General features: G+C 39.9%; 1 protein-coding gene across 1 annotated transcript in view; it reads right to left on the bottom strand.

Moving 5' to 3' along the window:
• The window catches only part of SUZ12 (SUZ12 polycomb repressive complex 2 subunit), a 75743-nt gene that overhangs the window by 46518 nt on the left and 12347 nt on the right, over window positions 1-16878 (bottom strand). The window contains exon 5 of the mRNA XM_056126850.1: window positions 7105-7154. Coding sequence (XP_055982825.1) covers window positions 7105-7154 — 50 coding nt within the window. The remainder of the gene's footprint in view (window positions 1-7104; window positions 7155-16878) is intronic.

Genomic DNA, 16878 nt, shown 5'->3' with positions numbered 1-16878 from the left:
AACAAAAGGAGGAGGGAAAAAAGTGTAGAACCATTAAAAATAAACCTATTACAGATGAACCAAAATTATCTCCCCTATATATTATTTTCTTTCGTTTCAAATCGAATGACTTCACTGTTTTCTTATTTTTCACTGTTGCCAAAATTAAATGAAACTTCTGGAGTGTTTTTTTTTTGTTTTTTGGGGGGCCACACATGGCAGTGATTAATACTCCTGGGTCTATGCTCAGAGATCAATCTTGGCAAGGCATGGGGGGACCATATGGGGTGCTAGGAATTTAACCTGGCATTGCTATGTGCAAAAAAACACCCTACCTGCTGTAGTATCATTCTGGTCCCACACTGAAATTTCTGATATCAAGATTTAATTAAGATAACATAGCAAATTTCAACCCAAAAGCTTTGTTAATTTTTTTAGTTTTGAAGCCACACTGGGCAGTGTTCAGGGATATTCCTGGCTCTGTTCTTGGGGGTTGATGATGCTGTTCAGCATGTGGTGAGAAAACATGTGGTGCTGTGGACTGAACCTGGGGCTTCTAGATCCAAAGTATGTGCTCAGTTCACCAGTCTATCTCTCTAACCCTCATAAGCATTCTGACTTACAAAGTTAAAGCGTTTTAATGGAACAATTAAATAAAATAGTTCAGAAAGACAACCACAAAATGAAACACCAAAAGAGAAAGAAAAAAAAGACCAATCAGATATCTTTTAATGTTTTCCCCAAAAACACTTTCATTAGAAGTTGAATTATACTATTAGACTAAAATGCTTTTTTTAAAGTTTTTTTTTTGGCCCACACCCAGCTGTGCTCAGGGTTTACTCCTGACTCTGTACTCAGAGATCATTCCTGCTGTGGCTCAGGGAATGAACCTAGATTGGCCACATGCAAGACAAGTGCCCTACCTGGTATACTACAGATCTGTCTCCTATTACAATACATTTAAATTATACCAGTTTCTATTTAAAAGTGCTTCTTGGGGGTAAGACGGGTGTTGGGGATGAAACCTATCAGTGTTCTGGAGATGACTCTGTGCTGAGTTTTGATCCTGGGGTTCACTCATGCAAAACATGGATTCCTCCTTTTGTGACATCTTCCCAGCCCAAACATTTCATTTGGAGGGTGGGTGTTTCAGGTCACACCTGATGCTGCTTAGGGGTTTCTCCCATCAGTGCTGGGGTATTACTTCAAAGTCAACCATATATAAGGCAAGCACCTTAACCCCTGTACTATCTCTCTGACCCCACATTTCATTTTTAATTTAGATGTTAAACTAGTTTTTTGGATTAGGACTTGTGATCAAAGGAAGAAAAATAATTCCAAACTAGTAAAAATTATATTTAACTTTAACAAAGTTTGTACAAAGTTTACTTGTCATTAATCTTAAAGATATTTACTCATACACATACATACAAAGCTACTCTAATAAATGAATATAACAATCAAAATAACTTATTTTTTATTATTGTATAACTGAAATCCAAGCACGAAAGTTTGTAAGTCTACAACTGTACTTCATGGTGTTTCACTAATTAAAAAAATTATTTTTTAAACTTTTGACTGAATTTACATCATAACATATTCTAGTGAGCATAATTATAGATCCTCACCTGCACATATTATAGGCTTGCCACTAAAAATTCAATCCTATTCTTTACCTGGATTTTTTCTTTTCTAAGGAGGGAAACTTTTGGCTACTCCAGGCTCTGTGCTGTGCTGAGGGCTCACTAATGACAATGCAGTGCTGGGGATCGAAAATGGTAGGGCAACATGCAAAGTAAGTGTCTTAACCCCTGGAACTCACTCTCTCTCTCTCTCTCTCTCTCTCCTTCTTTTACCTGGATTTTGAATAAAAATGCTTTCGTACTTAAAAATGACCCTAGGTACCAACCCCCTAAGCACCAAGCCTGAAGTAAACCATAACACCACTGAATGTGGACCAAAAAACCAAACCAAGTAGATAAACATTTTTCTGGGGCCAGAGAATTTTCTCTGGCTAAAGCACAAGCCTTTTATGTGCAAGGGTTTCCTTTCCAACAATACAGAGTACTTCATGAACTGTCAGATGTGGTACCTATTAACAACAAAATTGTACTTTTCTGCAGGGTGTGTACATAAAATATATTTGGACAAATCACTTTGTAATTTATTCAGGAAAAAAATATTCTCATGTAGTAAAAAATAAACCACTGACACTGGTAGAGGGATTGGTGTTGAATAACCCGAGTTATTCAATAAGCTTGAATAACCAAGTATGACCCCCTTCAAAAAGGGGACGGGAGGGTTAGGGAGCCTGGATCTGACTGCCAAGAAACACCAAAATCAACTATTCAAGCAATAACCAAGAAGTCCCTAAGCATCCCTAAGTACCTCAGGTGTGGCCCCAAAGCAAAAATCCAGAAAATGACCCAAATGACCTCTGTAGAATCTATATAGTTTCATGAAATAATTTCTCAATAAAAGCTTCCATTAAAAAAAAAAATAGAGGGCCGAGCAATAGCACGATAGCACAGCAGGCAGAATGTTTGCCTTGCACGTGGCTGACCCGGGTTCGATCTCTGGCATTCCTTATGATCCCCAAAGCACCGCCAGGAGTAATTCCTGAGTGCAAAGCTAGGAGTAACCCCTGCACATTGCTGAGTGTGACCCCAAAAAATAAATAAAATTGGCTTAAAAAAAATAGAAAGGGGCACAAAATGACAGCACAGTTGTAGGGCTTTTTCCTTGCACGCAGCCAACCTGGGTTCCAACCCCAGCACACATATGATTACCTGAGCCTGCTAGGACTGATCCCTAGGCACAGAATACAGCCAGGAGAATCCAAAACCAAAAAACTAAATACAGAAAAAAAAAAGAGGCCCCTAGCGATAGCACAGTAGAATGGGCACTTGCCTTGCATGTGGCCTATCTCAATATGATTCCTAACACTATGTACTGTGCCTGAGCCCACCAGGAGTGATCCTTGAGCAGAGCCAAGTAAAAGCCCTGAGCAATACCAGATGTGACCCCCAAAAACAAAAAGTAAAATAAAACAAAAAAAGGGTGGATAAGGCTGGAGAGAGTACAGTGGGTAAGGCTCTTAGCCTGTATATGGCTGACCCAGATTCAATTACCGGTACCCCATATGGTTCCCTGAATCTGTCAAGTGATGACTGAGTATAAAGCCAGGAATAAGCCGTAAGTCAAGCCAGTTTTGGCCCCTAGTCCCCAAAAAGGAAGTCAGAGAGATAGCTGAAAGAGCTGGAACATCCATCTATAAAAGGCCAAAGTTGGATCCCCAAGCCTGATTTTATGAGTTTTAATTTTCTTTAAATTTCCTAAATTTTAAAGAGGAACCATATGGAATAGCAGGGACTGAACCCAGGTTGGCTCCATGCAAAGCAAATGCCCTACCCTACCCACTATACTATCATTTCAGCCCAACATTTTCAATTATTCTATATAATCATTATAATTTGTGAAAAGACAAATAGCATCCAAGTTTTCTTTCTCATTTACTCAGTAAAATAAAATCTTCATATGAATTTGAACTCCCCCCCCCCCCCCCCCCCCAGCCAGGGCTATTTCTAACATAGCTCAGAGAACACCAGGGTCATACCCTACAATATAGGGGCAGTACATATGGTGTCAAAGATCAAATTTCAGTGCTTCTCCTATACTAAGTATGTACTCTACCGCTTGAACAATACCCTTAGTCCTGAACAAGATTTAAAGTTCAGAAACTTTGCTCATTAAACAGAAAAGTTGAATACATTTCACTTCAACAAATCATTTTAACGTTTATTCCATAGTATTTATCAAATAGTTCTTAAATGAACACACTCACCTCCTACAATGCAATATCCAGTAGTAAATTTAATAATGATATTTTGTTTCTTTTTCTGGGCCATACCTGGCAGTGCTCTAGGGACTATGTGGTACCAGGGATCAGAACTAGCCCTCCCACATGAAGAGCACATGGTCTAGCCCAGTAAGTCTGTCCAACCCTGTATAATTTTTTGAAGGGGTCTTCCCAGTGGTTCTCCAGAATCTGAGGATTATTGTCCATAATACTTAGGCCTGAGAGTATAAGCCTCAGGGTTCAGTGATATGGTACTGTTTGGATTGTGTGAGGGTGGGAAACACTAAGACCATATTTAGATGCCAGGGATAAAATTGAACTGTGCACATGCAAGGCAGACATCTGCTCGACTCCTTTGGTGGCTATCTCTGCCACCCAGTAAGGAATAATTTATATATGCATTAAAAAATCCTGGGAACAAAGAGTTAATGACTTTAATAATATAAGCTTTTACAGTGATTGAGTTGAAACCACTTTAGAAGTATTTTAAGTCTGGATATGGAACAGCACAGTGGCTTAGAGTGCCCACCTTCCCAGGTATGGTCATGAATTAAATTCCCAGCGTCCCACATGCACCAAGCACAATCCTGGCAGCCTTCAATTCCCGGCATCACAAGCAATTTTAGCTGCACCACAGCAGGAGTTCACAAGAACCGAAAAAAAAAAAAAAAAGCCAGGGAGAGGGGGAAGTGCAACTTCCAACAAATACCACAATGAAAAATGGTATCTATTGGGGAAAGAAAACAGATAGGAAGGGTCCTTAAGATACCGTGGAAAAAACTGGGCACTCTGGTAGTGGATCTAATGCTGGAAAATCTATGTATAAAACTGTCATGATGGGGCTGGAGAGATAGCACAGTGGGTAGGGTGTTTGCCTTGCACGCAGCCAAGATGGCCAATACAGGTTCGATTCCCAGCATCCCATATGGTCTCCCGAGCACCGCCAGGAATGATTCCTGAGTGCATGAGCCAGGAGTAACCCCTAAGCATCGCCAGGTGTGATCCAAAAAGTAAAAAAAAAAAAAAACTGTCATAAGTAGTACCGCCAGGAATGATTCCTGAGTGCATGAGCCAGGAGTAACCCCTAAGCATCGCCAGGTGTGATCCAAAAAGTAAAAAAAAAAAACTGTCATGAGTAGTACTGTAAATCATGATACCTCAAAAATAAAGCAAAGAAAAAGATGTATAAAAGACTAAAAGGGAGACTGGATAGGGTTCCTGTCTTTCATGTGGCCAACCTAAGTTTGACAAACAGCACCCCTATATGATCCCCAAGTCCACCAAGAATGATCACCGAGCATCTTCAGGTGTGGCACAAAAACAAAAATAGGAAGAAAAATAAATAAGAGGTAAGTGGTGAAAAGCAAGGCAACTCTTAGCAAAAGCCAAGTGCAAATCGTAAACACTGTGCCTGAGTATACAAGTACCACAGCTAAAACTGGCCAGTTATCACATCATCAATGAAGGTAAAGAGTGAGGGAATGGTAAGAAATGATTTAAGGAGTGGCGTTCATGCCGAATTCAATTAGCCTAATCAATGGCAGAATAAATAGCACTTACTCCTACATAAGAAAAAAAAAAAAGAAATGATTTAAGGAAATAAGAACATAGGAATGTTTACTTCTACAAAGGGTCAGTTCTATTTTTAAAAAAACAGATTTAAATCAAAACTAGTTGTATCATTTGCTAATAGAAAAAAGATTTCAGGGCTGGAGAGACAATGCTGGAGGTAGTACACTTGCCTTACAAGGGGTCAAGGTGGGTGTAATTTCCAGCATCATTTATGATCCTCCAAGCCCCACCAAGTGTGATCCCTTAAAGCACAGCACCAGGAATAAGCCCTGAGCAAAGCCCGGTATGGTCCCAAGACAAAACAGATCAGATTTCAAATTTTATATTAAAAATCTAATTAGGTGACAAAGACAAAGCTCAAATGGCTAAAAGTTTGCTATGCATGTAGGAGGCCTAGGTTGGATCCCCACAGAATCAAATAGTTTCCTGGGTTCCTATAGGAAATGGTCCCTGAGTATAGAGCCAGGAACAGACCCCAGTACCACCAGGTATAGTCAAAAAGAACCAAACCAAACAAACCCTGATTGGTAAATTGTTTGTTGTTATTTTTTGTGGTTTTTAGGCAACACCCCCAGAAATGGCTTTGGGAGCACATTAGAACCTTATTGTGCCAGGGACTGAACTCAGTATACCTGCACAAAAAGTATGCTCTTAGCTCATTAAATTCTTTCCTCAAACAGTTTTAATACATGGCTATTTATTATTAAACTTTGCTTCTCACAGAATAATAAAGGATGATCAACTAGATGGTTCTTTAAAAAAAAACAAAAAACCTTTTGTCTTGAGGTCTCATCTGGCAATGCTCAGGGGTTACTCTTGACTGCACTCAGAAATTACTCCTGGCAGTGCTTGGAGGACCAAGTGACAATATGGATGCTGGGGATCAAAGCCAGGTTGTCCATGTTCGAGGCAAACATGCTACCCGCTGTACTATTGCTCCAGCCCCTTGGTTTTTATAAAGGGTTTATTCCATCAAATGGTAGTTAACATTTTAGAATGGTCAGAGGGGGCCATAAAGATAGCTCAAAGAGATAGAAATCTTATCTTGCATAAGCCATTGTCTAAATTTAATCCCTGATATAGCTTGGGTGGCCCCTGAGCACTCAGGCCAAGTGCTGAACTGTATGATGAAAACAGCAGGTCAAAGAACACAGGGAATGGGTCCCCACAAAAAGAAACAATTTAAAATGGTCATGCCACAAGACATTGTATCCATTTTGAAACCAACTGAAACTTTAGTCACCTCTTCTAATTAAGTAACATATGACTATATAATCTTTTGTTTGAGTCACACCTAGCTGTGCTCAAGGTTTAATCCTGGTTCTGCTCTCAGGGATCACTACTGAAGGACTAAGATGGAACCATATGAGGGACTGTAAAGGAACAGAATCCAAATCAGTCCAAGCCAGTTGCATGCAAAGCAAATGCCTTATCTGCTGTACTATCTCTCTAGTCCTGACTATATAATCTTTTAAAATACCTAATGATATGGTGATATATCCCATAGAAAGCAATTACTGCATTATTGGCCTAAATATCATTTTATTTAAATATAAATTAAAATATGTCAAACTATTTTCCAGTAAATATAACAAATTTATGAATTTACACGAACATAAAATAATAAACTTTTTTTTTTTACATTCAGAAAAGTGTTGCTGATTTAATGCCAATGTCCATTTTTAAGTACATACCATTTTTGTGGAAGAAACCAGTAAATGTAAGTTGCAGATGAGCTGACAGGCTAAACAATACAAACAAAAAATGTTATCACTTTAATGTTCTATAATAGCCTAGATTTTAAATATAGCACTGATACCAGTTACTTTAATTTATAAATATTTGATTTTCTTATTCTTAACATGACTCCATGCTTTCCCTGTTAAACAACATCCCAAACTACGTGTCTGTACATATAAAAAAAACTAAGTAAATAAAACAAAACACACACACACAAATCAATGGAATAAGAAAACAGAGAAGAGGCAAAATAAAATTTGTGATTTATTGTTCTATCTAAAAAATGGTGAGGTTTTTTTCTCTTAACCCTCAAAAGAAAATTTTAATAAAGGTAACAACAGATCTGTGCAAAAGTGATCAAACATTCTAAAGCTATGGAAATTTAACCTTAACAAATAATGCAGAACCATTACCTTCCACTTCAACTGGAATGAAATACAAATGACCTATCAGGATTTGCAAGCTACTGTTTCAACATGTTTTTACCTCTTTTTTGGGGGGCCACACCCTAGAATGTTCAGTGGATGCGAGATGGAAGTCTTGTCAGCTACAGGCTAGGCAAGTGCCCCCTGCCTCTGTACTATCTCTCCAGCGCGGAACATATTTCCACTTTTAGAAACAATGGAAAAGGTAAAGAAAGGAACACAAACTACAGCATCCTTTTGTTTTGAAAACTACCTACTATAATAGAAAAGCTATTGAAATTGGATAGAAGAGAAACAAACAGGCTTTTATAGTACTCTTAAAATGCAAAAAAAAAAAAAATGGGGCTAGAGAGAAGGTACAGGTTTTAAAAAACATGCTTTTTATGCAGCTGACCCTGGTTTAATCCCCAACATAGTCATCCATTACCACTGGTAGTGATCCCGAAGGTGCTTGTCACCAGAGTGCCCAAGCAACTCCACAGCTTCATGCCCTCATAAGGAATTGTCAAGACTGTCAAATCAAGAATCGTAGGAGGGGTCGACGGTCCCCAAATAAACTGTATATGAAATTTATCTTTTGAATAGCAGCAGTTCATGTCCCAAAACATAATTTCTGTCATGTGAAACAGACAATAGGTAACAGTTATAGGTAACAGATATTGAGGAAAGAATACTAATCCCTTACTCTAAAATGAAAATTAAAAATCAGTGATTAGGAAGTATGCTTACATTTAAAAAAATACAACCTAAGGATTTAAAATTTTATAAATTTTGCATAAATAGAAAAATCACACAAAATAGACAATTATAAAAAGACATTGAAGAGAGTATAAGTAATGACTGATGGGGCCAGTGTACCATTAAAGTGGTAGAGTTCATGGGCCTGTGCCCCATCCTCTAAGGGTGTGGCCCTAGGTTCACACACTAGGGGCACTGGAAGCGTCCACGTGATCAAGTACCATTGGGAGGTCCATATTAGTAAAAAATAAAGCAAAGATCAAAAAATGGAACATATTTTAAAGAAAATAACCTTGTACTTTGCCTGGAATATCTTAGAGAAGAGCTGAACAAGGTAACTAAACAGAAGATGAGGATTCACTCTTTCTCAATCGGCTATGTCATGAAACTTCATGTTAAAAAATAGAATATGAGGCTGGAGTTAGCCCTGAGCACAGCTGGGTATGGCCGAAAAATAAAACAAAACAAAAACCCTACAGAATGAGGCAGGAGTGGATCTAAGGTGATTGTTTTTCATATAGCTGACCAAGGTTCAATTCCTAGCACCATATGGTCCCTGAGCACCACAAAGTGATCCCTAAGCACTGCTGGTTATGGCCCAAAAATCAAACCAAAACAAGCAAAAAAAAAAAAGACCTTGTAAAAAGGGGTTATAGAAGAGCATTTCTAGGACAGTATTAGTAGATAATAGAAAAACAATGGAAAATGTACATATCAAGACAAGAGTTAGAACATGAGAAGAAAACATCTATAACAAGGATCAAGAAAACAAAAATGGTACAACAGTTCATGTATGTCACTCACTTTCTAATATGAATCAGAAAAGTCCATACATACTATGGGGGGGAGCAGAAAGGGATTAAGTTACTCTTGAGGTGCGCTATGATACCTCATGGTTCTATGCTCAAGAATCACTACTAATGGTGCTGAGGGATGAAAAGCAGTGCCAGATATAAAACTAGATTTGGCCACATGCAAGACAAGCACTCTACCCACTATATTATTTCCTCAGTCTCAGCAAATACAATGTTTTATTTATTTTTATATCACACCTCACAGTGCTCAGGGAATATCCCTGGTTCTGCCCTCAGTAATCAGTTTTGGTGGTACTCTGGGGAACCAAATGCCTTGTGAGGGTGATGAAGCTTAACCAAAGAGATCATGTTTGCATGTATGAGATCCTGTGTTCAATTCCTGGTGCCACACATACACAAACACGAAAATAAAAGGTAATGACTAGGGGTCAGAGAGTATAGCAGGTAAGTTGCTTCATGTGGCAGAACTGGTTTGAATCCCTAGCATTCCTTATGGTTCCCTGAGCCCACCAGGAGTAATCCATAAGTGCAGAGTCAGGAGTTACCCCAGAAGCATAACCAGGTATGGCCCCAAACAAAACAAAACATAAAACACAAAATCACAAAACACAATTTCCTGTCTTCTTCTCACTCACATGAATACTCAGCTATTGAGGTAATAATGTAACAAGGAGGCCTTCCATTAAGGAATGGCTATTTGAGGGAGGTCCAAACTCACAGAGCCCAGGAGCACAGTTTGTAACAGGGATCAAACCCAGGGCTACCAGCATAAGCTCCAAACCTTTGAGTCATATGCACAGATAATTGGTTAAACTGACTCAGATGTTAAAGAATTATGTAGGCTTGTTCAGGCTTATTAGAACTAGCTCAGATGATCACAATAAGCTACCAGGCTAAGAATTTGGTTTATCTATGTGGTATGTTCCCTGTTTTGGTTTGCTGTATTTTTGGAATCTACCTAACAGTGCTTGGAGGCTATTCTCAGCTCACTGCTGGATTATATCAAGTTATTGCTCAGGGAACTATGTGGTGCCAGGAATTGAACTCAGGCCTCCCACATGCAGCACACGTGGTTTTTATAGCCACATTCCCTATCTTTTAAAGAACAAGCAATAGGCATTATAATTTTGAGGTAAGATTCTTAATATTGGGGGGCCAGAATGATAATAATGTGGATAGGGTGCTTCCCTTGCACACAGCTAACCTGGGTTCTATTCTTAGCATCCCAAAGCACTGAACACTGAGCCAGTAACCCTTGGGCACAGTCAGATGTGGCCCAAACACAAACAAACAAAAAAAAAAGATTAAGTACAAGGCAGATAGTACAGTAGGTATGGTGCTTGCCTTGCATTTGGCTGACCAGGATTTGATTTCTGGCATCACATATGTGTATGGTCTCCAAAGCACTGCCAGGAGTGGATGATCCTTAATCCTGAGTACAAAGCCAGGAGTAACCCTGAGCACTGCTGGGTGTGCTTCCCTACATCCCCTCCTCCCTCCAAAAGAAGATTCTAAGTACTGCACGGGGGAACATAGTTCAACTGGAAGATATGTATGGGGCCCTAAGTTAGATCCACAACACAGAATGGCATCCCAAGCACCACTAGGCATGGGACTCGTGACCTGTCTGTAATCACTGAACATCAGGCCTGCACTGCAAAGGAAGGCTCCTATTAAAAAAAAAAAAAAAAAAAAAAAAAAAAAACCAATAAAAAAAAATCAAAATTACAAATACTAGATATTTCTGAAGCAATCTAAAAAATTAGGTTTAGGCGTTGGAGGATAGCCTAGCGGGTATTTGGCCAAATCAACATGGTCTCACAAGCACTGCCAGGAGTAATTCCTGAACATCAATGGTTGTGGCCCTCCATTACATACACACACAAAAAATTAGGTTTATATTTAAATATAGCACTATAGCACTGTCCTCCCACTGTTCATCAATTTGCTCAAGTGGGCCCTGTAACGTCTCCATTGTGAAATTTGTTGTTACTGTGGTTGGCATATCGAATACGTTATGGGTAGCTTGCCAGGATTTGCCGGGAGGGCGAGATACTCTCGATAGCTTGGCAGGCTCTCTGAAATGGGCGGAGGAATCAAACCCAGGTCAGCCGCGTGCAAGGCAAATGCCCTATCTGCTTGTGCTATGGCTCCAGCCCATATTTAAGTGTATACAATGTAAATGTTTTGAGATCAGACTGAATAGGAAACTTAAATTTTAAGTATATAGCAAGATTCCACAAGCCAAACAGTATTTTTGGGGGGAGGTAGATGACGGGGGAGAAGAGGGGAGGGGGTAACCACACCTGGAGGAGCTTAGGGCTTACAATGGCTCTGCACTCTGGGGTCACTCCTGGAGAACTAGAAGGACCATATGAGATACCAAGAGTTGAAACCATGCTGGCTGCTTTTGGGCAAGTGCCTTACCAGCTATACTATCTCTCCAGCCCCCAAGCCAAAGTTTGTATGTTGAGGTCTGGGGATAGAGTTCAGAGGCAAAGCATTTGCTTTGCATGAATGAGGATCCGGGTTGAACAAAAAAATGTATAGCCCCCCACATCCTGGAGTTTTCGGGCTACACCAGCTGTATTCAGGGATTACTTCAGCCTTTCTGTTCAAGGATCACTCTTGGTGGACTCTTATGGGGAACCATATGGAGCATAATGCTGTACTATCTCTCTGGCCCCGAAAATTTTAGTTTTTAATGCTTAAGAGACCTCTACTTTTTGTAATGCTAATGTATAAAACTGAGGAACTGATAACTAAATCAAATCTATTATTCTGAAATTCATTGTTTCAAAATTGAGATTTTAGACACAAAGGAAAACTATGAAGTTAAAAAAAACTGAACTGATTAGGTATAATTGTCTCCCACAAATATTGTAGACAAAACAAAGGAATTCTCAAAGACCCAAAGTTTATAGAGGGAGCATTCCAAAGCTCTTCCAAAAGTCTTAAAATTTTAAGAATATACTCAATGGCAACTGAAAAGGTACCTTCAGGAATAGGTGTGTAAAGAGAAACTTGAGACCAAAATTTTAAAAATACAAATAAACCTACAAAAGACTAGAAAAAGACCATTAAAGCAATACACCTGGTCTAGAGGAATAGCACAGTGTCACATCCCTGGGAAATACTTTTGGATATAAGTCCAATTCTGGAATCTTTTCAGGCCATCCTTCAGTCACAGATGTACTTACAACTAGAAAATTCCATAACTGGTAGAAAATAAGCACAAGAGATTCTTTGATTTCATGATAGCAAAGAAAAACAATGTTCTTTTCTCCCCTCCTCCCCTAGAATACTGTGGGGGCCACCCCCACTGGTACTCAGGGTCACCAGAATCACACCCAGTCATACTAATGGGTGATGAGGTGCTGGGGACCAAATCTGTGGCATCATATACATGCCATGTCCTCTATCTACTACTTGGGCCACGACCCCAGCCCCCAGTAATTCAGTAAAAAAGCTATAGCTCTTAGTAAATATCTAAAGTAAATTCAAAACACAAAATAAACTGTAGAGCCAGAACAATAGCTAGAGAAGATATACTACATCATATCTCAAACATGCCCCCAACCAGTAACCTGGATACTGAAGGTACAACCACTACGAATTTTTTGTGCTGTTTTGGAATGTTCTATTAGTCATTCTTCAATGAAACAATCTTCAAAATGGCAGACATTGAGCTTTTTTTTTTTTTTGCTTTTTGGGTCATACCTGGTTATGCACAGGGGTTACTCCTGGTTCATGCACTCAGGAATTACTCCTGCCGGTGCCCAGGATACCATATGGGATGCTGGGAATCGAACCTGGGTTGGCCACATGCAAGGCAAACGCCCTACCCGCTGTGCTATCGCCCCAGTCCCAGACATTGAGCTTTAAGATTACAAAGGACAATTCTGATTTAACAAACACCTTAAAAAAAAACAAACAAGGGGCTGGAGAGAGAGCACAGCGGGTAGGACATTTGCCTTGCATGTGGCCGACCCAGGTTCAAATCCCAGCATCCCATATGGTCCCCTGAGCACTGTCAGGAATGACTCCTGAGTGCAGAGCCAGGAGTAACCCCTGTGCATTGCCAGGTGTGACCCAAAAAGCAAAAAAAAAAAAAAACAAAACAAAAAAACAAACAAAAACTCATGAAGTAGTCAATGGTCTTTTTTTGCTTTTCCTATCAGCTCCTTTCATTAAGTTTTTGCCATTATCTCTGATTAAGACAGCAGCAGACAGCAACAAACTCATTTTGCAAAGATAATTCTAGAATTTGTTTTATAAATCAAACTGGGGCCAGAGAGAGAGTACAATGGGTAGTGTATTTGCATTGCTTGCAGCTGACCTAGGCTGAAGTTCCAGCATTCCATTTGGTTCCTTGACCACCACCAGGAGTAATTCCTGACTGCAGAGCCAGGAGTAACCCCTGAGCCCCACTAGATGTGGCCCAAACATCTAAATAAATAAATAAATAAAAGAAAAAGAAAATGGGGTCAGAGTAATGGTACAGCAGATAGGACACTTGCCTTGCATGTGGCCAACCTGGGTCCCATCCCCAGCATCCCATATGGTCTCCCAAGCCTCAGCAGGAGTAATTCCTGAGCATTGAGCCAGGAGTAAGGTCTGAACACTGCCAGGTATGGCCCAAAAAACCAAACAAACAAAAAGCTAAAATTATTACATGGCACATTGTAACCACTCAATCATTGTTATTTAAATTTGCTCACGGATTTCCAAATTTATTCATCAAACCCATCAGATGAGCATCCACTTTTTACCAGGTATATGACAGACACCTCAATTACACAAATCACTTGTAATCCTACCCCCAGAGGAGAAAACTTTTTAAAAATACCAAAGACAGGAGCTAGCAAGTGTCCAGTGAGTAGGGCGCTTATTCTGTACTCAGCTGACACAAGTTGATCTTAGCACCCCATATGATCCTTCATGTTGATTCCTGAGCACAAAGCCAGGATTGCAAAGTCAGGAGTTATCCCTGAACATTGCCAGGTGTGGCCCAAATAACAAAACCAAAACCAAAAAATTTCAAGCCAATATTCTCCTTCGAACATACTGAGTCTCACTTGCTTGTCTGTGTCTTAGCTTTTTCCACTCTGAAAAACCTGTTTCTTCTCTTTCTCTTCCCTCACATCTTTCTAAATAAGTTTCACTCAATAAAAACTTATCTTGCTTCACTTATTAAAAAAAAAAAAAGACCTGAAGCTACAACTCTGGGGTTGTTAAATCAGATTCAAAGAGTCTGTAAACTTAAATAAGAAGGAAACTTTTATTCTTGTTTATATAAACTTCTAAGTAAAATTTAGCATTTTCTTCAAATACTAAATTACTGACACAGTCAGAGTAGTGCTAGCAGGGCCTATGGCTTTGCTTCCAAGAAAAATTATAGATCCATAGATAATAAGATGTCATCTTATTATGACATCTTATTATCTCATTCCTACTTTGGACAAACTGGCAGGCTACCGAATGTAACCTGCCCACACGGCAGAGTCTGGCAAACTCCCTGTGGTGTACCCAATATGCCAAATACCAGTAACAATGATGGGTCTCATTCTCCTAAAGAGCCTTGAATATAGCACTTTCTTAAAAATCTCAGGGCTCTGGGGGGCCCCTTCCCCCCACCCCCTTCCTTGGAGAAAACTGGAACCAAACCCGCCTGATGTCCCTGCACTGGCCGCGTCTGGACACAGCACTGAGGGGCCTGGAGAAAGGCAACACCCCCCCCCCCCCCACGTCAGCTATTCAAGTATTTAACAGCCGTCAAAAAAAGAAAAAAAAATCTCAGGGTTAGGATGAAGGAGACGTTACTGGGGCCTGCTCGAGGCAATCGATGAATAAAAATTATAGATCTTTAACCTCAATATTACTTTGATATCAATATTTATCTGATAAATATTAAATGTATAAAGTATAAATGTATAAAGTCTTAACTAGGTCAAGCAATGAATTCTTTTAAACTTTTGGGCTATAGTACTATGGTAATTTAGCGAGTGGTGATTTTATTTTTTTTTTAGTTTTTGGGCCATGCCCATAGATTCTCAGGTGACTCCTAGCTCTGAGCTCAGGAATTATTCCTGGCAATGTTTGGGGGACCATATGGGATCCTGGGAATTGAACCCAGATCAGCTGCATGCAGGGTAAATGCTATACTATAGCTCCAGACCACTGTGGTGTTTCTGTGTATCTCAGTATGTTCAGAAGTAAAGACATTACAACTTTGGATATGCTGAAAAACTGAAAGAAAAACTCCAGACTAAACTGCTAAACTATAATTCAATAAAAACAAATATAAATCTATAATTCTTAATTGAAAAAGACCTCTGTATTAGGTTGCACAGAGTAACAACACAGCCAGAAAAGAGACCTTTTAAAATGTTGGGTTTTTTTTCTCCTTCTTTTTGGGCCACACCTGGTGATGAACAGGGGTTACTCCTGGCTCTACACTCAGGAATTACTCCTGGCGGTGCTCTGGGGACCATAAGGGATGCTGGGAATCGAACCTGGGTCAGCCTCGTGCAAGGCAAAAGCCCTCGCCGTTGTGCTATTGCTCCAGCCCCTTAAAATGTTTTTTATTTGGGCTAAACCCAGCTATGCTCAGGACTCCTGGCTCTGCTTTCAGGAATCATTCCCAGCAAGTGTCGAGGGACCACATAGGACTGAACCCAAGTCAGTAGTGTTCATGGCAAGTGCCTTACCCACTGTACACTATCTCTGCAGCTCCCAACACTTATTTCTACATGTAAGATTTTATCATTTTGGGGGGTCCAAGGGGGAGGGCAGAAAAATGTTGGACCACACTCCATTGTTCTCATGGCCTACTTCTGTCAGGGCCTGAGAGACCATATGCATTGTTAGGAGTAAAATCCAGGACAGCTGCGTGCAAGGTCTTACTTGCTGTATTATCTCTCTGGCCCTAATATTTTAACTTCTAATTAATGTCATGGAACAAAGATTTTGTTCTCATGTAAGAAAATTTGACCTGGGTCTAGAGTAACAGTACGATGGATAGGGTGCTTGTCTTGCATGCAGCTGATGCTGGTTTGATCCCAAACACCCAGATGCTTTCCCAAGTCCTGCAAGGAGTGATTCTTGGGCGCAAAGCTCTACGAATCACCAGTTGTGCCCTGTGCCCAAAAAGATCAAAGATACCAAAGTTTATATCATAAGCATTATAAGTGATTCCAAGCAATGTTGCATATCAAATTTAGTAGAGTAGAAAAACTATGCCCAAATTGTGTAAGAAATAGACGGGACCAGAGAGATATCTCTATAGGATGAGTGCATGCTTTATATGCAGGAGGCCTAGATTCAATGCCCAGCACTGCATGGTACCCTGGGCACAATGAGGAATGATCCCTAAGCTGAGAGCTAGGAACAGCCTGAAAGCACTAGTGTGGGGTTGCCAAAGAATACAAACAAAAAGAAACGCACTGAAGCAATATAATAATGGAGTCTTAGGAGCAGATGTGTAAAGATGCAATTTCCCAATTTATTCTATAACTGGATGAAACATTAACAGATTCATAAGATCATGAAATGGCCAAGTCATTGTTCCTAGTCAAATTCTAAAGACTCAAAGTGTTCACAGGGCCAAAGAGATAGGGGATAGATCTCTTGCCGTGCACATAGCCAAACAGATTCAGCACCTCATATGGTCTCCAGAAGACTGCTCAGCAAAGCCAGGAGTAAAGTCTGATCACTGCTAGCTGTACTGTTGGGTCATTCCTCCACCCCC

This window comes from Sorex fumeus, unplaced genomic scaffold (assembly GCF_029834395.1).
Source record: "Sorex fumeus unplaced genomic scaffold, SorFum_2.1 ptg000063l, whole genome shotgun sequence".
Lineage (NCBI taxonomy): Eukaryota > Metazoa > Chordata > Mammalia > Eulipotyphla > Soricidae > Sorex > Sorex fumeus.
The sequence above is the reverse complement of the archived record's forward strand: the minus strand, read 5'-3'. Positions and strand labels throughout refer to the sequence as shown.